This window comes from Myotis lucifugus, unplaced genomic scaffold, assembly GCF_000147115.1.
Source record: "Myotis lucifugus unplaced genomic scaffold, Myoluc2.0 scaffold_61, whole genome shotgun sequence".
Classification (NCBI taxonomy): domain Eukaryota; kingdom Metazoa; phylum Chordata; class Mammalia; order Chiroptera; family Vespertilionidae; genus Myotis; species Myotis lucifugus.
This window is the reverse complement of record NW_005871109.1, coordinates 2,402,551-2,426,784: the sequence shown is the minus strand read 5'-3', so window position 1 is coordinate 2,426,784 and position 24,234 is coordinate 2,402,551. Positions and strand designations below refer to the sequence as shown.

Genomic DNA, 24,234 nt, shown 5'->3' with positions numbered 1-24,234 from the left:
AGTCCAGTAAAGAATGTGAGGTTTCTAGAGCAAGTATGAAATCACATGTTCAAAATATTATTTGGTATATAATATTTTTAAGCTTTTTAAAATATATATATATATATTTTATTGACTTTTTACAGAGAGGAAGGGAGAGGGATAGACGGTTAGGAACATCGATCAGCTGCCTCCTGCACACCCCCAACTGGGGATGTGCCCGCAACCAAGGCACATGCCCTTGACCAGAATCGAACCTGGGACCCTTCAGTCCACAGGCCGACGCTCTATCCACCGAGCCAAACTGGTTAGGGCATATTATTTTTAAGCTTTATTGAAGTATAATTTACAAATCATAAAATTCACCCATTGTAGTTATGTCTTATTTAGCAACCCCTTCATTTTTAGGATGTGTATATAAATTCCGATGCTGCATGTACACTATGATCACAGGTTTTGTTCATGACGCCTTTGCATCGTCCTTATTATCAAAATCTTCTCCTGCCTGGGCAGGGCTTTCAGTTCTGAGCCAGATCGTGTCAGAAACCTCACAGTTTCACACACGGCTACAACTCTGACTTCCCCTGTCTTAGCCGGAATATTGAGAACTTAGGGGAGGTGTTATGTGGCTTTTGTCACTGGGCATCCATTAAACTCTGAGACCCATGTGCTGTTCATCTTCCCCAGACCGCCCGTGGATATTAAATTCTGATTATGGGTAGCCATCAAGGTTTCACTTGAATATGGTTTCATAAAAGACTGTGTGCTGCACAATGGAACATTTTGAGCCTAATGAAGTAGGAAGTCAAACTGGTTTCATTACACCCTGCACATCCTTTTGGGTCTCTTTCGCAATGGAAGGGCCCTGAGGAACCTGGGGACTACGAAGAGAACATGGGAGAATCTGTTGAAAAATATAAGGTCCAAGTGAGACTGGTTTGAGAATCATTGAGGATAGACTACCAGCCTTTACCTATAGAAACCAGTAAAACCAGGCATGGAGTTGGCGCTGCTGGTTAACTTCATCTTGGACTGAACCGACACTAAAACCAGAAGGACTCCAGATTCCAGTGTGAATCTGGACAGCGCTGGGTCTTTCCTGTGGAGGCTCTGTCTGGGGCGCCTACACCAGGTGGCATTGTCCCTTTCTCATGGCCAACACAGAGGGGGTATAATCACTCTTCCCGCTACTCTCTGTGCCAACTCATCTCCTTTTTCTGTCCTGGTAGAAATTGGCTGGCGGGCAGAATTTCTCCCTGCCGACCACTCCCTGTCGGAGTTCGAGTTTGATGTCATCATCGGTGCCGATGGCCGCAGGAACACACTGGAAGGTGAAGACTCTTCTTTTTGGCACCAAGGATGGGGAGACAAATGGGAGGGGGTGTATCCGGAAGGGGGTGGAGAAGAGGGGGTGAGGTGACAGGTGCCAAAGCTGGAGGGGGTCTTGATAGAAGGGCAGACCACCCTGTCGTGCCTGAGGTGAGTGTCTAGATAGCAGCCATTTAATTCTCTCTGAACCTTGGTTTTTCCAACTGTAAAATGTGGAAAATCCAACCCCATTAGAGCATCGTTATAAGGGCTGGGGAAGGACTCCTATGTACAAATGCTTTGTGAAGGTTAAATGCCATGAAAATTTAAAGAAAAAAATCAACCCCCCTTTATTGAGCACCTGCCAACGTTCAAGCCGTGGTGCTAAGCACTTTCCTACTTACTTCATCTCAGAAAAGCATTTGTATATCATTAATGGCATCAGTTTGCTGTGGAGGATAATGCTCCAGAGGAGGAGCCCTGCTATTCTCATGACTTTTAAGCACATTCAGTGCTGGACAGGAAGACGAGTTTTGCCCAAACTGTCAGGGTGCAAAACTGCTTCTCTGAGTTGTAAACTTGGGAGCACATGTTTTCTTGGGTTAGGACCTGGTTAGGTTGAGAGAGGAGCCGCACTGCCAGGAAATGCCTCCAGGCACCTCCACCCTGGCCCCAAGACTAACTGGTGCACAGGTTGTACTCACTGGCACTAACTGTACTAGTTTGAGACCAGGGGTTGTGGGTGAATCTTCCCATGTGGCATCTCTTTGACGAGCACAGGTCTGCTTTTCGAGCTTGCCCGGCTCGAGGGCTGCAGATAGCAGACAACAGACGTCTGACTGCGGGGGCACCTTCTCTGAGGATGGAACACATTCCCCGACATAGGGCTCACCCGAGAGAATTCAGGATGTGAGGTTGGCCTGCCGAGGCCCTTCCCACCTGCTGTGGGAACAGTGCTGTTCCTCTCTCTCCACCTCATACCTGTTCCCCTGCAATCAATAACCAATATCTGACAAAGAATTTTTAAGCTGCCAAGCTGGATATTGTGCTGTTAGAGTTTATGATGGTGTGAGGAAACACAGTTTGAATATTTGAAAATTCGGGATCCATGTTCAGCTTGCGTGTAGTTTGGCATTTTGTGAACATGAAGGGTGGGCTGGGAAGGACGAGCCATTTGAGCAACTTGGGACCAAGAAGGTAGGCCAGAGCAGAGTCTCTGAATCAGCACTATTAACATTTTGGGCAGATAATTCTTCATCATGGGTGTCCCCAAGGCATTGTAGGACGCTTAGCAACATCCCTGGCCTCTACCCACTTGACATCAAGTGGTACTCCCAGTTGTGGCAACCAGAAATGTCTCAACACTTTGCCAAATGCCCTCTGGGGGGACAAAATCACCCCCATTAAGAAATATTAGACTAGAGAAAAAATGGCCATTTCTGACCATTTTTGACAAAGTTCTAATGAAGAATGACTCAAAGGAGTGGGTGTACAGTAGAAACCCAAGAGTTTTAGTCAAAGGGATTTTTGACAGAGAAGTTTGGGAATCAGCATGAGGCTTGAGGATATGGTGAGGGGCTGTGGGGGCGTTCCCACAGCTGGCTGAAGACAAAGGTCCTGTCCAGCGAGTCTGCTGGGACCGTGAGTTTCGCTGACCGATGGATGTCGGAGAGCAGCTTTCTCAGTCATCTTTTCCAGCTTTCACACCAAGTCCAGAAGAAAGACCCACTCCTTCCTTTTCCCTCCGCAGGGTTCAGGAGAAAAGAGTTCCGTGGGAAGTTGGCTATCGCAATCACCGCCAACTTCATAAACAGAAACAGCACCGCTGAGGCCAAGGTGGAGGAGATCAGTGGCGTGGCCTTCATCTTCAATCAGAAGTTCTTCCAGGACCTTAAGGAAGAAACAGGTGAGACTGTCACCTTTCTCCAAACCAGGCACCGTCACTTCCCCGAGGAGCCGCTGCCTTCCCCAGCTCTTGAGACTGGGATACTCACTCCGATTGAGTGGAAGCAGGGATTTCTCCTTAATAACGGGCAGGATTCCTTCCAGGACAAGAGGGATTCTTGAGGGAAAGTTCTAGATGTTGTATGTGACTATAGATACCTATTTACTCAGGAAACATTTACGGAATGCCCATTATGTCCTGGGATTGAATATTGTGGGATATAAAGCCAAGGCTGATACGGTCCCCACCCGACACGGCTCCTGTCCAGGAAGGGACCCCACTTACCCCTCCTAATGCAGCGGGCTGTGCGGAGATCAGCGTGAGACTCAGGGAGTGCTCTGAGTGGGGAGCCAGTCACCTGGGGGTGGTCCCTGCAGAAGCCCAGGTGCTTTTGTGCAGTGTGCCAGCAGCCCTTCCTCCCAGGGGTCCAGGGATGCCCAGGGAGTTTGACACTCACTGGGGCCTTGAGGAACGTATTCGTTTATTTACTTGACAAATATGCATTGAATGCCTACGAGGTGCCAGACGGTGTTCAAGGGTGTGAGACAGAGAAGTGGGCCAAACAAAACCCACTCTTGGAGCTCAGGTACCATCAGGGAGACTGTCAGTAAACAAATGACGCCGCAGGTGGTCTGTAAGGAGAGGGGGAAATAAAGCAGGCCAAGGGGAAGGTGAGGCACGAAACGCCCGCCCCCAATTAAGACATTTCCAGATTTTTTTCCTTATTAACCTAATTTAAAGATATGTGTCCCTTCTTGAAAAGGCAGTGCGACAACAATGGTAAATCTTTACACTAAAAATACTAGTAAATCATCCACACCCAGCACCCCCTGGCCCGGGATGCTCCTCATTTTCAATGCTGCTTCTCAGTGACCTTCCACCTGCATCCCTACCTTTTCCATGGACCTAGCTCCCCGGATAGTGCCAATGCTCTTTGTTATTCTGCTTTTCTCATTCAGCCTCACACGTTAAATACTGTCCCCGTGGCCGCCGAGTCGTCCTGATGGTCAGCTTTGGCAGAATAGCTCATTCAGTGGATGTATTGTCACTGCTTAATTGTCTACTCCACGGGGTGGCAAGCTGGCTGGCCACATGTTTCTGTCTTGCCTTTGAGCACAGCATCATTTAAATATCTTTCAATGGCTGAAGAAAAATCAAAGGGAAACTATTTTGAGAAAAATTGAAAGTTATATGAAATTCAAGTTTCAATGTCTAAAAATAAAGGTCTATGGGAACCCAGCCCCCCACCCCATGTGGTTACCTCGTTGCCGGTGCTGCTCCACCAGGAGGGGCTGGGCACAGACCGGAGGGCCCACAAGGCCCAAAGTGTTTACTCTCTGGCTCTTCACAGAAGAAGCCCGCTGACTTCTGGTTGAGACCTTTCAGTGACTCACGGTCGCAGCTAAAACTGCTTCTGCGGGATTGTTTGTTAAGCTAGTTTTCTAGGAACGGGGTTTGTTACTGAGCCAGACTCGGCCTCCCCCGGCCCCCGTGATGTGTGCCCACCGCATGACCCTCTGAAGTTCAGCACGGTTGCACTATTTTATTTAAAAAAAAAGGATTTCCTTCCCGCAGATTATGTCCCTTTGAATGATTTAAGAATTCTCCAACCCTCCCTTCCCCTCAAAACCCAGGAAAATAAATACTTAAATAAACCACCAACTATGAATTCTGACAGGACATGGGGTGTGTTTTTCCTCACGTCTGAACGAGCTTCCTTTAAACTCTGCTGTGGTCGTCACCTTTGGCCATTGTTTCACAACTCTGCCCCTCGCACACTGATAGCGCTGAGTTTCCTCTGATTCTCCGGGGGGCCCTCTGCCTTGACGGCTGTTTCCTATTTAGCAGTAATAACGGGGTTCCTATGGTTACCCAGCACGCCTCTGTGTCAACTGCGGATAATTGCCATGCGTCTGCTCCCCTCTGTCCCTTGGAGGAAGCCACACCAGTGCTTCTCAAAGGTGAATCCAGTCGCCCCCGGGGCTTCTGATTCCACAGGCTGGGCGGTGCCCTGGTCATTGGTGTTTCTAATATTTTCTCGGAGGCTCCTGGCTGGGGTCCCCACTTTGAGAAGCACTGAGCTAAGCTATCCTCTCATTTGTCTTAAACGCAGAAACCTAGTCTATAAAGCAGCGGTTCTCAACCTGTGGGTCGCGACCCCTTTGGCGGTCGAACGACCCTTTCACAGGGGTCTCCTAAGACCATCCTGCACATCAGATATTTACATTACGATTCATAACAGTAGCAACATTACAGTTATGAAGTAGCAACGAAAATAATTTTATGGTTGGGTCACAACATGAGGAACTGTATTTAAAGGGCCAGAAGGTTGAGAACCTCTGCTATAAAGCGTCTTTGCAATGGGTGGAAAGTGAAAAAAAGATACAACCCGGCCCTCTCACCTGAGTTGCTCCTGCCCCGGCACCTGGTTTTCACACAGAGCCAGGAAATGGTGGAAACCTCACGTAGCTGTGTTCGCTTGGGTAAATTCTGGCACTTGCCATGTCTTTAAAATGTATCTAGTGTGAACAGGCTGCAGGTAAACACGCAGGCAACGCGGAGCTCCTGGCGCACTGGGCACCGAGCACGCGGGACTGAGCGCACACTCGCTTCTCTTTTCAGGGATCGATCTGGAGAACATTGTTTACTACAAGGACTGCACCCACTATTTTGTCATGACCGCCAAGAAGCAGAGCCTGCTCGACAAAGGGGTCATCATCAACGTACGTCTCTCTGGGCTGTTACGTCCTGCCTTTCCCTTTGTGCCCGGGCTGGCAGCATCAGCCAGTGTAGGAGCAGCCATGGTCCTGCCAGGAACTGAACAAGGGGGGAGGGGAAGGGACCCCCACCACCACTTTCCTTCTCCTTGGTGGGTCGTGAACAGCCCACACCAATGCATGCAGAGGCGTTTCAGCAGAGAACTGGGGCGGGGTGGTGGGGGGAGGATGGCAGGGGCGGGGGGGCTGAGTCCTTAACCCAGGTGTTAGTGTGGGTCTTTGCCCCCGAGAGATCACCTGAGTCTTCTTCTCCCTCACATCTCCTTCAGCCCTGCCCTCTTTTTTGGAAGGGCACAGTCATTTGGAGGCAGATGGGGGCTTCTTGTCCAAGTGCGACAGAGAGATACTATCACTGTAATTTCATGCTGTAGCCTCCTTGTCACGGAAGGGGAAAAGCTCTTGTAGTAAAAAAGTTGAGCCCTGCCTGGTGTGGTTAAGTGGTTAGAGTGTCGGCCTGCATACTGGAGGGTCGCCAGTCGATTCCCGGTTAAGGGCACATACCTGACTGCAGGTCTGATCCCTGCCTTCATGCAGGAGGCAACCAGTCGATGTGTCTCTCTCACATTGATGTTTCTCTCTGCCCCTCCTCCCTTCCACTCTCTCTAAAATCAATGGGAAAAATATCCTCACTCTGCAGGTGAGGATTAAAACATTGAGTTGAGTCTTGGCTCTGCCACCTGTTAACTCAGGGCGGCGACTAGGCTGCCTAACCTTTCTGGACCTCAGTCTTCTCGTGTGCAGAGGAGGAGTAATAGTTTCTGTCTGAAAGGGTGGTTTGGGAGAGCACCTTTAAAAATGTACACCGAGCACCTGGCACCGCGCCTAGCACGCAGCGGATTGCAGGTTCCCTCCACACCTTCTCCGCCTGTTTTGGCACCTGGTTTTTGTCCTGCTGGCTTCCTGGCGTCTGCTTCCCGCCTCCATGTTTTCCTGCCTAAACAGAGGGTAGGGCTGGGAGGAAGGAGCATAGAGTGGTGGGCCCTGGGCTGGACGCGGCTTTGATCAGGTGTTCAATCTCTCCTGAGCCCCTGATCCTGCCGCTCCTACCACAGCCTCGAGATCAGTATCTCAGTCCAGGGTCAGCCTGCTCTCCGCGCAGGCCTGCAGCTGAGCAGCATGGTGACCATTCACTGCCGCTTGTCAGAGAAGAATGTCCCTATCTTCTCGCCAGCCTGAGCTGGCAGCGGCCAGATGGCACTCATAACCCAGCCCTCCCCTGGGGCCAATGCCCCAAGCAGGAGGGTGGGGACCTGGCAAAGGGAAGGACCCCCAGGAGGCACTGGGATGACAGCCCACCTGGCCCAGCTGCTGGGAGGAGCCAGGGGGCCTTGCAGGGCAGGAGGTCACATTGCTTAGGGTTGAATGAGAACCTAAGTTGCCGGAAAGGAGGTGTGAATGAGGGAGGGGGTTGAATGAAGTCAGCTGAGCACCTCTGGTGGGAGCAATGGCTCAACATGGGGTGCCCCCTGCTGCCCTGGGGGGAGGCAAGGCGGTCTCCCCTTCTTTCCTCTGCTCCCAAAGTTGCCACCTCTGTCGGGATGCCTGTGTCAGATAGTGAAGGACTATTTGGGCCAGGGGTGCAGGTGCAGTGGGTACCTTTGCGGGGGAGGGGTGCCTGTGTCAGCCCATCCCTGGGGCATTAGGCAAAGTGTGACTTGCGTTTCCTGGGTCCCTGGCTGAGCACTCCAGCCTCTGGACGCTGAGCTTCCCTCAGGTCACCCCAGGGCACTGTTCCAGGCCACGGCATGTTGTTCATGGCACTCGATTCCTTGGCATCTGAGCCCCTCCGCCTCCCATCTCAGGCTCTCCATCCTGGCTCACTCTGGTCCCACATATCGTAACTATGGAGGAGCTGGGAGCAGACCCAAGCCCGTGCTTGTGCTCACCCAGGCCTTTCCTCCCCGCCAGAGACTCTGGGAGCATCTGCTGAGCTGTGCTGAGGGGCCTATAGGTATAAGACATGGACTCTTACCTAGAAATTGGCTGGACATGGGAGAACTGGGCACCCATTTGGTTCAGGAGCGCTGGCCCGAGTCTCCAGGATCCAGCTAAGCTCTAGAGTATTTGCATAAGCTGGGAGCCAAACCTTGTGTCCTGAGCCACTTGAATTAACATAAATCTCTTGCTCCTGAAGGAATGGCAAGTCCTCCCTGCGTCCCTCTCCCCACGTGGGTCAGCATCCTCCCACAGGCACACAGGAAGTGCCAAGAACAGGCTCACTGAATGACTGATTGACCTGCTTCCCCCTCTCTTCCTGCTCATCTCTGGGCTGCTTTCTACAGCTACTGAAGGGAGAGGAACATTTCTCCTCGAGAAACCATGCCTCCTGGCTCCCAGCTGTGCCCCCCTGGCTCTCCCCCACAGGGAGGGGCCAACCCCTCGGACCCTGCCTCTGCTGGCCCTCCCACACGCAGGCGAGGATTCTGGGATGCAGCGGGCTTGGTCTCACCATGACGGGAACGTGGTGGCCAGGTGTGCTAGGTGGATGCCCATCACAGCTGGTCTCCCGAGCCTGAGTCCACCCTCATTTGAAGCACTGGACAGGCCTTGCCCGGCCTTCGCTTCTGGCCTCCAGCCTCTTTCTAGCTCACCATTTGGGGTGACCATTCTTCCGTTTGTATTACCCACCTTTGCTCGTTTTTGCTGCTTCCCTCTGCTGCCCCACCTGTCTGTCTAGCACTCAGCCTCGCTTCAGTTCCCTAGGCCTGTGGAAAATGGGGCCCAATTTCATCCCCCTGCTTTTGTCGGAATTTAGAACTACTTCCCCGTACCTGCCTACTTTACCCAGAGCCTCATTCCCACTTTTTTCTTTCTTGTCCTTGTTTCTACCCCCTCCCTAAAGTTCTCCTTCTGCCATCCACTCATTCACCTGCGACCTCCTGCCCTGCAAGGCCCCCTGGATCCTCCCAGCAGCCCCGGGCCAGGGGGGCTGTCATCCCAGTGCCTCCTGGGGGTCCGTCCTTTGCCAGGTCCCCACCCTCCTGCTTGGGGCATTGGCCCAGACATTGCACGTTGTCACACCCACCCGTCGCCTGGTCCACCCCCAGGTGCTTGCAGCATGTCTTAAAGAGGTGGCTTTCTGAGACCCGTCTGTTGATGTTTCCCTGTCTCCTCTCCACACCTGCAAGGGAAGGAAGTGACCATGTAAGTGTAGGAACAGGTCTGAGAAGGGAAATCAAATAGCTGGCGCTCCAGCCTGGACACGGTGACCTAACAAAGCGCTCTTGGTCCAAGGCCAACTGGGGGGACGTGGTGTGAGTGTGGAAATAATAGAATTCCTGGGACAAGGTATTTGAAGGCGTGGCTATGGGGAGAATGGGCCCGGTAGGTCACTCTGTTTGTAGATGAGACTGTGCCTTCTTTGTAAAAGCTCTTGCTGATGCCTTGGGTGTCCAGGCTGCACTCCCCACAGGCTGCATTCTGTGTCATGGTTACTGAGGAAAGGAATTCCCACTCATTGAGCCCTTCCCACGCGCCTGCATCAGGCTGGGGGTTCCACACGGTCTCATTCAGTCCTCACACGGCTCTGTGAACTGAATTTGTTATCCCCATTTTACAAGTAAGAAAATGGAAAGTCAGAAGAGTTTACTAACTTACCCACATTTACTCCGTCGGTACACAGCAGAGGTGGGACTTAACCTGTTGCTTTCAATAACCCAAGGCCTGTGTTGGTCTTATACACCCTAGTCCCTGCCCCACCTCCCCCAGGGATGTGCACCTTCTGTGTCACCCTTTGGGAAAGATGGTCTTTTAGTTTCTTTAGCCACAGGATGAGCAGATTAGACTTGGGAGACAGCTGTCCTGCAGGTCCCTCCAGAATGGGTATCCTGGTCCTCTAGGCTCAGATTCTCCACCCGCTGGCAGGAAGTATAGCAGTTAATACTGTGAGAGCAGGGCCCTGAGCGGCCTTCAGCCTGTCCAGAAAAGGGGAAACTAATTTTGGAGAGCAACTCTGAGTGATGGCAAACACTCATTTCTTTTCTGGTCTCGTTTGACCACTAAACACAGCACATCTGGACCATATCAGCTTAGCTTAGTTCATTATACACTCACTCTTTCTCACTCTTCTCTCTTTTAATTTCACTGAAGTTATCAGGAGAACCAGCCATATGAAAGATGCTGCTGTGTTTGCTGCAAGACCGTTAGTATGTACAGTGTCCATTACGACACCATGTTCTCTGTTGGAACCCCTACGTGAGACTGTTCTTTTGGAACTTAGTGCCAGGAAAAAATTACCTCCCCGAGGAATTTCAATGCTGTTTTCTTTCTGATAAGGGGAGAACTGTGATATATCTCATTTCCCTTTTGCCTTGGATGCTTAATCACAACTCTGTTAACCCTCACAGCTGGCCGATTTGGTTCCTCTTTCTTCCCTTGACCCTGATTTTCTTTGTCTGCTTGGACTAGTCTCCCTGTGCAGACCCCTTCCAAGTCCTTCTGCGAGGGAGGGGGTGCCAGGCCTGGCCCTAGGAGGGGCAGGCGGCCGCACTGTGCTCCCGTTCTCCCCGCAGGACTACATCGACACGGAGATGCTGCTGTGCGCAGAGAACGTGAACCAGGACCACCTGCTGTCCTACGCCCGCGAGGCTGCGGACTTCGCCACCAACTACCAGCTGCCGTCCTTAGACTTCGCCATGAACCACTATGAGCAGCCGGACGTGGCAATGTTCGACTTCACCTGCATGTACGCCTCGGAGAACGCGGCCCTGGTGCGCGAGCGGCAGAACCACCAGCTGCTCGTGGCCCTGGTGGGCGACAGCTTGCTTGAGGTACCGCCGGCCTGTGGGGCCCCCTCACTCCTGCCTGAAGAGAGAGCCCCCGTTTATGTTTGCCTGGCAGCCTCTGCTGTCACACAGCCGGGGAGGGCAGGCCCTCGGCCGGTCGGCAGGACTCCACCAAGCCCAGCGTGGCCTCAGAGCCAGCCCTTCCACTAAATCCAGGGGAGCCCATGTGTCTGTATCGGCCAGAGAGCTTTCTCCTCCTCCTGGGGTGCTTCTGGGCTGGCCTCTTTGCTGAAGTACAAATGCAGGGGGCCTGGTCTGGACTTCAGGGCGTCCTTCTCAGAGCACATGGACCCTCAGCTGGGCCAAGATCCCTTCCTCATGTGGGTGGGTCTTTGTGGCCTTGCAACATTGAGGTCATGTAGGATGCAAGAGAGGCATGTGGGCCCAAAGCCCCGGTTCTGTCCATGACCTCCCTGCTCAGAAGGCTTCCCAGAAAATCCGCAAACGCTAGGATCCTCAGGTTACATAAATGCTTTCAGACGGGCTCTGTTTTCATCTGTAAGGGAACCACTAACCAAAATGTGTTTATGTATTTAACCCAAGGTGAGCATCAAATTCCCAACTGTGCTGTGGGTGTGCACGGGACAGTCTGGTTAGAAGGGAGTTTGATGACTCACCCCTTGCTCACCATGGTGTGTGGACTACAACCTAAGCTCCTTGGTTAAGCACTCAGCACCTCACCCCACACCCACTTCTCAGTTTCTCCTCAGTGATTACTCTGCTCCATAATCACCGCTGAACCCACACCACATGGACCCTTCACCCATCAGGCTCTGCCATTTCCAGCCACCGAGACTTTGCCCGCTATCTCCCCTCATCCCCGCTGCTCCTGAATGGATTAAATCTGAATCCTATGCATCCTTTCAGTCAGCATAAATGCATCTTTTATGAAACATTCCCCATTTCCCTCCCCCAGCGTGGGAGTTTGTCTCTGCCTTTTTTGAGCCCCAAAGCAGTTTTGCTGTTCCTGTGTCCTAGGCCCCTGTACCTAGGGCTTGGGTTGTGGATATTTGTATTTGTGGTGAATCTTAGGGGCTGTCCAGTAACCTCTCCTCCCCCACCCCTACCCCCTGCACCCCCAGAGCCTTGCCTGGGTCTGGCAATGGGAGAGTGCTGGATGGAGCTGGATAACAGGCTGGGAGTTGTTAGAATCACCCTAAATTTCCATTTTTCTTTGCAGCCCTTTTGGCCCATGGGCACAGGCTGTGCCCGCGGCTTCCTGGCGGCCTTTGACACGGCCTGGATGGTGAAGAGCTGGGACCAGGGCGCTCCTCCGCTGGAGCTGCTGGCTGAGAGGTGAGTGTGTGGGCCGGGCTCCCGGCTGGGGCAGGAAGGGAGCACAGCTGGCTGCTAGGTGGCACCCGGATGAAGCCTCGGTCCCCTCCCATCTGCCTTCCCACACGTAGCTTGATCATCGGGGTCCCCAAGGAAATGTTCTCCATCACAATCTACCTCCTTCAGTGACTTTCTCTGGGGGCCAAGACCATAGGTCCTCGATGCCAAAGAGAAATTCTCATCCGGGGTACCCCTGAAGTTGGGGTTCCAGCACTGCTCAGTTGCCCGGGACCCGGAAGAGGTTTGGGGAAGTTTCCATGAGAGCGCTGAGTGCCCCACCCTGTTGGGGGCTGGTTCTCTGATCCCCCAGGAGAGCCTGGGCTTCCTCCCAGACCCCTGCTGTTGGCCACGTGGCTGTGACAGCTGGTGGCCTGGGAGCAGTAAGGACTGGTGGGTGGGGACAGGCCTTGGCTGGTCTTGGGTGTGGTGGCCTGTGGTCATGGGGGATAGGCCACCCGAGGCCGTGTGGCTGAGTGGCAGTTATAACAAAACCACAGGTCCCTGTGCTGCCAGCTCTGCCTGGGGGAGGTGCCAGCTTTCCCACCTCCCAGGCTCCTTCCTGCCTCCTCTGCACCCCTTTAACCTCCTCCACTTTGCAGGTCTCAAGAACCACGAGGGTCAGGTTTTGCAGGGAAGGGTTATACAAACACATCTAAGAAGCCCTTGAGAGCCGGAGAGGGTGGGGGTGGTGACCAAAGCCTCAGGCTTCAAGAGCAATCCTGACCCCATGCCCTGCCTCCCTCCAGAGAAAGTCTTTACCGGCTGTTACCTCAAACGACCCCAGAGAACATCAACAAGAACTTTGAGCAGTACACGCTAGACCCGGGCACACGGTACCCAAACCTCAACTCCCACTGCGTGCGGCCCCATCAGGTGAGTCCTTCCCTGGGATCTCGTCGGGGCCCCCTGCACTGAGTGGTGGGAAGGAGGGGTCACCTGACATCTCGGCACATCCCCGGGACCAAGGCCACCAAGGCCTCTGGGCCCTACGGTGGCTCTCGGGGAGTCACAAGAGTAACGTGGAGTCAGCACCTCTGTTGCCCACAGGAGAGAAGTAGAACACATGTAAGTGGACGTCCACATTTGTACATATATTTACACACGTTTGTCACCATGTGTGTGTGTTGCTAAGCATACCTCCCTCAATCTACTTGATGAATTTGAGTCCTTTTCAGCATCATCCTAGAGTCCTCTTATTCTCTCCCATTGACTCAGAGCCTCTCAGTCAATAGCTCCAAGAGTGGCGTGCATTTTAAAAATAGCCCGTGACCTATATTTACACTTGAGTGCTTCCACATCTGGGTGGATAATTGCGGCCCGTCGCTCTGTATCTCAGGTGGCCTGCGTCCCCTCGCTGAGGGTCCAGCGGGAGAGGAAAGGAGTGGCCGATAGATACTAAGTCGAGAAGGTCAGGTGCCGAGGCCCTGAGACTGGAATGTGGGGGAAGACTGGTGGGCAGCTGCGTGTTCTCTCTTGCTTGTAGGTGAAGCATTTGTACATCACTAAGGAGCTGCACCACTCCCCCCTCAAGAGGCTGGGCTCCATGAGGAGATCCGTGGGCCTCTCCAGGCGGGGTAAGCCGCCCTCCCGGGTCCCCTGGGAGGGGCTTTGCAGGGAGGAGGCTGCCCAGGGGCACAGAGGACCTGGGTGACCTTGGCCAGGCTCCTCTCCTCTGCTCTTCAGTTTCCCCTTCTGTGACACCGGGACAGTGACGCCCTACGTTATAACCACCATCAAGGCGTTTGTACGTGCTGCACGCTTGGCATATTACCGTGAACTGCGGAATTACTTCCCTGGGACCTGCTCTTCTTCTCCCTTCATTTCCAGTCTGGGGTCTGCCTCCCCAGCTGGACAACAGGGTCCATGTGCTCCACTCTTTTCCTGGTCGTCTAGGGCCTGGCACAGTGCTGGGGGGCAGGGATGATACAGGAATAACTCCCAGCACCCATCAGGCTTTGCTCACGTCACCGTCCTGCTTAAAGGCCCCTCTGGCCTCCAGTCACCCGCCCAGACCTTGTGTCCTCCCTGCTTTTGGGCTCACTCAGCCTTACCAGCCACCCCCCTTCCCTCCAGCACCACGTGCCCCGCTGCTGCCGCCCATCATCAGCCATGCTACACACGGGGACGGGTTTTCCTGGTCTTTCCACGGCACAGTCCTTTCTGTCTTCCTGCAGCACCTTCTTCTGTCTGATGAATTGCTAGACACTTTTTAAGAAGCAGCTCACATGTACCCTCTTTGTGCCTCTCTGTGGCGAGTCCCGGCCCTGGCAGACGCCGGGCAACCCCACTCACATGCTCCCCGGCACCCTGCTTCTCCATCATTACAGCACCTCATCATTGTCACCCGCATCCGTGTCTGCTTCCCCACTGGACGAGATGCTGGCCGAGTCCGTATTGTCCCGCCTCAGAGGGTCTTGGGGACCTGCTGTAGGAGAGCATGCTTCCTGCCCCAGCAGCCTGCCCTCCCGCCATGCTCTCCACAGGGCCCCTTGCCTTGGTGCTATTCCCCATGTTCCCAGACATGGTGGCAGTCAGAGAGTGGTCCCCAGGGGTCCCTGAGATTTCCCCAGAGCACCTCACTGTCTGTCTCCCATTACTGCAGAGTCAGACATCCGGCCCAGCAAGCTCTTAACCTGGTGCCAGCAGCAGACCGAGGGCTACCAGCACGTCAACGTCACCGACCTGACCACGTCCTGGCGGAGTGGCCTGGCCCTGTGTGCCATCATCCACCGCTTCCGGCCTGAGCTGATGTGAGTCTGGGGCCCGGCTGGGCCTGCCAAGCTCCTCACTGCCCACGGGGACCCTGGAGACGAGGGGAACCAGGACTGTTCTGCTAGAGGCAGAATCTTCAGAACTTGGTTCACAATTTCTCTTTGCATATTTTTGATTTGAGTTTTTCCTTAAGCTTGTTTTGTTTCCCCTTTGCACTGATGAATCTGCCCACAACTCCTTTGATCTGTGCTCCTAATATGTGACTCAGGCTCAGTGGTTACCCGTCTCCCGCCCCTCCATTTCCACACGTGGGAAAGTTGAGCATTCCCACCATGGAGCTCTACCCTTAGGCAGGAATGATGGGCAAGACCTAATTCTGGGGGGAAATGTGACGGTTTACAGCCCAAATAATTGGAGCTGAGACCCGAATTGACTAACTGTGTACCATTGGACAAGGCGCGTGCCTTCTCTGAGTTTGTTTCTTCATTTATAAGTTGGGAAACATGTCAGGTTCATTAGGGAGATGGAATTATGTGAGTACCTCGTGATGTTGAAAGCACAATGCATCGATTGAGGTTGTGTCTAAATCACTGTGTGCGGTGTAACCTCACGCCCACGAGCAAAGGCATCCAAAGGGCTGAAAGGAAACCTGCCAAGGCATTATCAATTGGTACCTTTAGGACGTGAGGTTGCCTTGAGAAGGGGGTGACTCTCACTTATCACTTCACAGGTTATAAATCACTTGATTCTTTTTTGACAAGAAGCCCATGTTAGTTTTGTAACGAAAAGAAAACAAACGTAAGGGAACTATCTAAAGGCAAAGTAGCTCATGCATTTCCCAAAGTGGCGTACACCATCTTCTGACAGCCGTGACGTTCTTGTGGCCCAAATCTGGACAGTGTTAGCTTCTTGTGATTGAGCTTCCTGGGGAGCGGGGTTGGGGTGTGATTCGGGACCGGGGCTGGGGTCACCGCTCCTTCACTCCCCCCACCTCTGCTTCCTCTCCCTGAGTTTCACCTCGTTTTGATTCTCCAGCAACTTTGACTCCCTGAACGAAGATGACGCTGTGGAGAACAACCAGCTGGCGTTTGACGTGGCCGAGCGAGAGTTTGGCATCCCCCCAGTGACCACGGGCAAGGAGATGGCGTCAGCGCAGGAGCCCGACAAGCTCAGCATGGTCATGTACCTGTCCAAGTTCTACGAGCTCTTCCGGGGCACCCCGCTGAGGCCTGTGGGTAAGCACCTGCTTTGGACCACGCTTCGCTCTGCCCTGGAGCCAGCTCTGCCCTGTGCCGTCTCTGGCTGCCCTTCACCCTGGTGTCTTCTGTTCTGGGCTGACCCATGCCTTCCCTTTGGCTTTGAGGCCAAACAGGGGTGGGTCCCACACACCCAGACCCGTGTGTGTAAGTGGGTCTGTGTGTAGGTGATGCATGACGCCAGGGTTCTGGTCTGCCCCCGGCGTTGGCGGTCTCTGGTGGGGCTGCACAGCTCCCTTCCCAGGCCATTCACATCTTTAGTTGGGGGGAGAAAAATTATTTTGGAGGGACCTTATAGCAGTGACACCCCTGAACCCTTGGGTAGCTGTGGCAGGACCCAAATCTCAGCCATACTTTTACTTCCTAACAGACTCTTGGGGCAAAAACTACGGAGAAAATGATGACTTGGGCGTGGCCAAATCATCCCTTCCTCACAACTATCTCAACCTCACGTTTCCCAGGAAGAGGACTCCACGAGTAAGTCGAGGCTTGGCTTTCCTTTAACTGCTTTTTGCACATGGATGGGGCTGGGGGGTTGGAGAATGTCCTGCTCTGGGTCTGTGTCTGCTGATAAATCACACAGGAGATGTGAGCAAAACTCAGTTTAGTAACTGAGTGTTTTGGAAGTTCCCCCGGCACTTCGCTGACTTAGAAGCGGTTGCAAGAAGTCCGGGCGGATCAGCACGGCCTCCTCGGTGGAGAGGAGAGGCAGCTTCTCACTTTGTTGAGCAGTTTATTTAGATCAGGAACACAGGGGCCATTGAGTGGCAGGGCGGTGATGCTACAGTTACACATCCTGTTCTATTCTTTTTTTTTTATTCATTCAACAAATATCCATTGGGCCCTACAGTATGCCAACATTAGGGCTGAACTTTTGGTTAGTTTTTGACGAGGGGAGGACATGGACAAAAATGACTACGATAGGCTCCTTGCCTTTGAAGAGCTCAGCGCCCAATAAAGAGGTTCCCGAGCTTCCCTGACCTACGGCACCCGGCCTGTCTCAGTACTTTTTTCACGGTGCCCCTCGATCTAAAGAAGTTCCATTTATTCAGTAGTTAATACATTGTTTGCAGGTAGTTTTTATCGCGCGCTAACAGGTGGTGCGTGGCGCGGGCCATTTTTGCTAATTTTTTTGCGCAAATGGCAACGTTCAGTAAAATTACGATAACTTTAGTTTACGTATTTATACGTTACCCGCATTCTACCGCTAGTCTATAAAAAACGTATTAATACATGTCCCGCTCTCTACTTACTACCAGTCAACATAAAGCGTATAAATACGTTTCCCGCATACAATGTGTTAAGTTCAAATATCTTATAAGGGCATTTTGCAAGGTCTACGGCAGACTTCACCATGCTTCCCTAGAAAATCTAAATACCCTGCGGCTCCTCTACGAGTTGACTGTGATGCCACAGGGTGCCGTGGTACCCGGTTTGGGAATGATGGGCCTAATGAGAAATAATTGTATCTGAGTGATGGCATCTCTGGGGAAGGGATAATACAAGTCGTCTTGCTTATTGTGCTCATTGTACAGATTTTAAAAAGGGGGCCCAGAGGTGTTAGGTGGCAAGTCCTGGCCCAGGGCAAGCCCTGGCTCTCAGCGCACGGGGAGCCTCCCTTGCTTGGCAGAGGGTGCAGGCCTCTGCCTGTCTCAGCCTCTCGCAGTTGCTGACAGTCATGCCATGTCCTGCCTCCCCTCCACCCAGGGTGTGGCCTCCCTCTTTTCTCTCAGCTGCTAGAACAGTGGTCACTTTTTCCACTGAGACCTGCGCTCCCTGGAATGTCGCAAGCAGTTGTTGGGCTAGCGGCATAGGATACTCAGCGCTCCCCCACGCCCTGTCTACTGGGAGGGGTGGGTGAGCCAAGTGAGGGCTGGGGAGGAAGGTGCGCAGGTCTGCCAGGGTTTTCAGCAGAGCTCTGTCTGCTCTGCACCCCAGGGCGCCCCATTCAGAAGCTCAGTGTGAGGGCTGCATCGCCACCACATGTCCCATGAGTGAAAGCTGTCCTCTGGATACCAGCCATAGGCGTGCTCCCGCCAGGCCAGTCAAGTTTCCTCTGAAGCCCAAGGACCCCACTCTGGGCTGCCCCATCCAGGCAGCCAACGCAGCCTTCCCACAAGCCCTCTGGGCCAAGCGTTCACCACCTTTCTCTGTTCACCGGTTTCTCTCACCACATAGCCCACAACTGAAACAGCAGAAGGGGCTGGATTGGAGTTTAAACCTTCACTCACCACACCTCTGTTTATAGAGTGACTGAATGGAAAGGGCCTGGCCAGGAGGTGGGAATGGTCAAAAGTCAGCAGTCAGCAAGGCCAGCCAGGCCCCTGACGGCTGCTGGGCCCTCACTCCATGTTCTGCTGGCTCTGCTAGGAAATGCAGGGGAGCAGGTGTGAACCATGGCTGGGCTCCTCCAGCATGTGTCGTGGGCTGCCCATGGGAGGGCAAGTTAGTAAGGCCAGTGGGTCCCATGCTCCCCTGGTCGTCACTGAAATACCCAAGCATATTGTCCACTACTCTATGCCTGGGCAGTGATCGGGCCCCACGGAAAGGACCTTCTCCCCATTCGACCACATGTCTTCTTGTTGTATCTGGACACTTTCTTGGTTTGGGGAACCGATTTGCAATGAATGCTCTTTGGGCTTCACATCTCTCACAAGCAGAGTGCTGAGTCCACTCCCATTTCCCCTGGGATGGACACAGGGGATGTCTGCCCGAGACTCAGAAAACTGCACTCACATAGAGGCTCCACACAGTCAACCAGAAGATATGGCCACAATTAGAGACACAGCCCTCGCCGCCCCAGTTCACGAGCCCCTGTGGCTGAGAGAGGCAGGCCAGGCCTTGCCTGCTTGATTCTACTCCACAAGCACATGCAGTATCTGTACACAGATGTGCATCTGCACTCACCCTCGCCCCCTTCTCCCATCCCTCCCTGTCCCTCCCCAACCCTCACCAGCTGCCAGAGGAGCACTGAGATACGGGAACGCAACAGCTCACGTGCGTTCACAACGTGGCATCTTAATTTGAAGAGAGTTCATTGTGTCTCCGCTGAGCCAGTCTTAAAAGCCTCTCTCCCTCCAGTTTTCACTGTTGGTGTTACATTTTTCTCTCATCCCTAAGTCTGCTGTCAAAATCCCAGCAAGACGGACCAACATTAGGCAAAATAAGACTTTTCCTCCCCGAGGACCTTGTAACTTTCCATCCACCCACCATGAGGTGGTCCCTCCGTGAGTGGGAGCTATGGGGCTGCTCGATGAGCTCTGAGGACCGGCGGGTCCAGGCCTGTGGGAAGAAGAGCCTGAGAGTCTCTTTTCCTTTTACTACCCCCGGGGTCTGCTTCTGCAGATCTGCCTCTCATCCCGTAAGCATCGAAAGCCTCAGGGCAAGCAACAGTTCCGGGGGACTCCAGGGCTCTTGTCACCACGCACCACAGATGACACCTGAACATATGTGGTCTCTGTCCTCCCTCTCCTAGGCCTGCCACATGTGGGTAATGCCTGTATTGACGGCCACTTCAGCCATTACATGCGTCACATGTGACATATGCACGCAGGGGGCCTGATCTTTTCCCCATTCTGAGCCCACTCCTTGGAGGACAGCACAGCACAGAGGTTGTCACTTGTCCATGAAAAGCCCATCCCAGAAGCCGGGTTAGTGGCTCCGGGATGCAGATCCTTCTCAGCTGGCTGATTCTGACCCAGGTCCTCCTCCAGCACTGGTCCCCGGTAGAGTGGCGTGCACATGACCTGTGGGGGGCCTGAGTCAGCCTCCCAGCGCTCCTCTCCATGAGTCTTCTGCACAAATACTCTGCAAAGAGCCAGGGGTTGCTAGGGAAGAAAGTGCTTCCTGCCCTGGCCGGTTTTACTCAGTGGTTAGAGCGTTGGCCCGAAGACTGAAAAGCAGCAGGTTCGATTCCAGTCAAGGGCACGTACCTCAGTTGCAGGCTCAATCCCCGGCCCTGGTTGGGGTAAATGTGGGAAGCAACCAATTGATGTGTCTGTCTCACATCAACGTTTCTCTCTGTCTCTCCTCCCCACCCCCGCCCCTTCCTTCCACTCTCTCTAAAGAATCAATGGAAAAAATATCCTCTGGAGAGGATTAACAAAAAATTTTTTTTAAATGTGCTTCCTCCTTCCATCTATTCAACACACATTTACTGATGCCTAGTTTATGTTGAGTTCTCCCCTTGGAGCTGGGGTAGAGCAGTGAACAAGACAAGCAGGACCCTGACCAGGGGAGCTCGCCTTCTAGAGGGGCTTCTGCAGTTCCTCTCACTCCCCTCCCCAACTCCTCTCCCAGAACCACCCACCCAGCAGCCAAAGCTCCCGGTGAGCTGCCTAGTACTTCTCAGTTGAGAGATTGAAGAAGGTTCGGGAGAGTCCAGAGGACCAGGTCCCGATGCTGCCCGCCCCCACCCCCCGCTCTCCCCCTCCAGCACCTGTGGTTTTCAGGCTGATCTCTCCTGCCCTCTGTGCACCCACAGCCAGAGGTTCTGAGCTGGTTTGCAGCATGGCAGTGCACGTTGAGGCCAGGCAGACACGGCTTTAGGTCTGCTGGGGATTCATGTGCTTAAACCGCTCAGGAAGTTCCTGGGCTTGTCTGCAAGATGATCATAATAACGAGCATTGCATTGCTGTGAAGACACCGTCAACAAATGGGCGCTGCAGGTCTGACACAGTCTTTGGCACGTGGAAGGGGCTCCGTAAGTGACAGGTCATGCCCTTTGCAAGTACTGATTAAGTAAAGATGCTCGTCTTCTGAATAGATGAATGACACTAGTTGGATTGAACCAGGGGTGGGCAAACTTTCTGACTCGAGGGCCACAATGGGTTCTTAAACTGGACCGGAGGGCCGGAACAAAAGCATGGATGGAGTGTTTGTGTGAACTAATATAAATTCAAAGTAAACATCATTACATAAAAGGGTACGGTCTTTTTTTTTTTTTAGTTTTATTAATTTCAAACGGGCCGGATCCGGCCTGCGGGCCGTAGTTTGCCCACGGCTGGATTGAACCGTGGGTTCGGTACTGCAACCATGGGCGATGTAGCACTTAGAGCATCGGGAACAGTTTCCTGTGTATCGCATTCGCCCCTCGCGTCGCCTTCTAAGGGAGGCGGGGAATGTGTCCTCATCCCAGTGAGATGCGGAAACTTGGATGTAGGGAGGTTAAATTGCAATGCCATGTAGGTGGTGGATGTCAAAGTCAGAATTAGAATTCTAATGTCTGCTAACTAGCATTAACCTCAGTGACAGCGTCTAACACACAGCACTTCATGTTGTAAGAAATGTTTTACATAAATGACTTTATTGATCCTTACACCAGTTATGACAGTGTAATATCCTATAGAGAGGAAATTGAAGTCAGAGAGGTTAGGTGATTCCTCTAAGGTCACATAGCCAGGAAGTAATTCATGTCAGAACTCGAACCCATGTTTCCTTTCTACGCTGCCATTGAAGAAGAACAGACTCTGTTGGCAGTGTCACTGGCCATCTTTCTAAATCTCATGGCAACCACCCTTCTCAACCAGGTCATTTGCCTGCAATGGCCAGTCTCTCTTCCTGTGGCCCAGACTTAATTTCTCCACAATTAGGTTATACTAACTAACTAAATACAAAGCTTGTTTACTTTGGGCTAAATTCACATTAAGTCAGGCAATAGGGGAACATGGTGATTTTGTGCTGATCAAATAAATGGTCAGATTGGGAGATATATGCCTAATTTTTTTTTTAGTGGAGATACCAATTAGTTTAATAAATGATTTTTGGTGTGCAGAATCTTAGAAGTCATTAGGACATCATGATTTAAAAAAAAATATTCAAGTGAAAGGGATGAAAAATATTAATAGGAAAAGAAAGTGAGTTACTTTCTTTTTTTCACGTTCTGTCTGACTGGCACAATAAGTATTTTCTTTCTCCTTGCAACCCAATTCTTTGTAGAATAAAATAGAGCCCAAGGAAATGGGGGTGCTGGGGCAACTTTAGTTCCCAAATAGAGATATACAAATAAGAAAAAAAAATACATAAACGTCTAGGTTTGCGTTTTCTCCACCGTTTAGTTTTAACCTAGCTCTTCACTGCTCACCTGTCCACACAGACCACGGTTTACTGTGCCGTGGCTCAGGCTGAAGCAGAGGAGCTGTGGCTGCTACTGCACACACTTCCCCTAGAGGTGCTTTCTGTGGGCCTACAGCTAACCCTGGCTTTGGACCTAGACAGGCTCTGGTTGTTGGAACAGTCACACCCACGGCTGTTGAATGCAAAAGAGAGAATAACATGTGTTGTTCTTTGAGGGAAAAGCCAAGTCTTCATTTAAGGTGGAAACAAACAAAAAACAATAGAAAACCCGAAGATGCTGCACCGCGTGTTCCTGCCGGGTGGGCAGGACATCTTGTGCGTCCACAGGCTGCAGTCCCAGGCCAGCGAGGCATTCACGGGCTGCGGAGCTCGGGCCAGACAGCCTGTGCCTCTAAGACCCAACGCTGTTGCAAATAGGTCATCTGTTTCTCTTGGTGTTTGCCCAAGCGTTGGGCCTGAAATAATTTCCAGTCACAGAATAATGAGTTATTGGGAACTGAGGAGAATGTGGGAGGGACGGCAGGGCCCTTTGATCTGTCGGGGTTTTTGTTTTTTGTTTTTGTTTTTTTGATGCCTGGGTCAAATTTTTAAACAAATATTAATGACTAAGCTCTGGTTGATCTCGTCTTTGAAAATATTAAAGGTCCTGGTAAATACGGGGAGGGGTCAGGGGTCAGGGGGAGTGTAAGAACTCGGGAAGCAGGTGCTTTCTGTTGGAAGCCAGTGAGCACACAACAGACCGTGCTAGGGACTCCAGTGGTAGTATTGTTGCTGTTGCTATTGTGTGGTATATTAGCATCTATTGTAATAACAACCAAAAGTATTAGTGCTGTTCCAGAACAACTGGGAGGTAAAAGAATCCTCTTGTGATTGGGCAAGTTTAGGGTGTGTAGGGCTGATGGGGTGGTACCCCTGGGTTGGAGGGGAGAGAGTGGCCAGCCACCCTGGCTGCTGCATCCCAAGTGGAACCAAGGCCAGGATTTGATTTGGGCCTGCTGTGGAGGGCCCTCTGAGGGCGAGGAGGCTCCCCATAGGAGGGAGACATAGTTGTGGGGTGATTCTATGGTCCTCAGGGGGCTGGCCATTTGGAGAAGGCCCCAGCTAGAGACTGTGGTAGAGAAGTAGGTTTAACTTCATTGTCAAGAATGGACTCATGCTGAAACCGGTTTGGCTCAGTGGATAGAGCATCGGCCTGCGGACTGAAAGGTCCCAGGTTCGATTCCAGTCAAGGGCATGTACCTGGGTAGCAGGCACATCCCCAGTAGGAGATGTGCAGGAGGCAGCTGATCGGTGTTTCTCTCTTATCGATGTTTCTAACTCTCTATCTCTCTCCCTTCCTCTCTGTAAAAAATCAATAAAAAAAAAAAAAAAAGAATGGACTCATCCTGCAGTGTGCAGGGGAAGAACTAAGTCAGCCCTCACACCCAGCCCAGCCCAGCCCAGCCCATCGCAGCAGCACAACCTGTGCAGTTCCACTCATTCCTTTGAGGCTCCAGCCTGACAGCGGGTGCCCGGGGGTGGTCCTCGCGGAGGTGATGTGATGGGCTCAGGTAGTGCGCGTTTCTCTGGGTGTCTCTGGGTGTAAATGTCCAGATTCGGGCAGCAGAAATAGGCTGTAAAAGGCTATTGGTAGGGCAACCACATAATTTATTGTCTAAACCAGGATGCTTTTGAGGGTGAAAGGAAGCACTATAACGGTGCCGGGGACAAAAAGCGATGAATCACACAGTCCTGGGCACACCGGCTGTACACTCGTCGTAGGGTTCAAAGTCTGGTGCTCCTTTGAAGTTAAACGACCTCGCACTGGTAGCTGGGGTGGTGTCCGAGTGGCCGTCACATCCCTGGGCCGCTGCTCTGAGCCCCAAGAATCCTGCCCTTGAGGTGAGCCAGCGTCAGCCCCTTGTCAGAGGTGGTCTCATAGGCAGCACTGGAGGGGCTTCAGCAGGCCTGGAGGCCACTGCCTGAGACCGAGGTCGCATTCACCGCGGGGACGATCCCTGCCCTGTCACAGGGAGTCTGTGCTTTGGGATGTTCCAGCTGGATTTGGGGATGTGATTCCCACC

General features: G+C 52.6%; 1 protein-coding gene across 1 annotated transcript in view; it reads left to right on the top strand.

Moving 5' to 3' along the window:
- Positions 1–24,234, top strand: part of MICAL2 (microtubule associated monooxygenase, calponin and LIM domain containing 2) — a 140,477-nt gene that overhangs the window by 89,877 nt on the left and 26,366 nt on the right. The window contains 10 exon segments of the mRNA XM_014456602.2: positions 1,206–1,310; positions 3,038–3,193; positions 5,855–5,955; positions 10,521–10,778; positions 11,974–12,089; positions 12,875–13,001; positions 13,612–13,702; positions 14,731–14,878; positions 15,876–16,075; positions 16,467–16,573. Coding sequence (XP_014312088.1) covers positions 1,206–1,310; positions 3,038–3,193; positions 5,855–5,955; positions 10,521–10,778; positions 11,974–12,089; positions 12,875–13,001; positions 13,612–13,702; positions 14,731–14,878; positions 15,876–16,075; positions 16,467–16,573 — 1,409 coding nt within the window.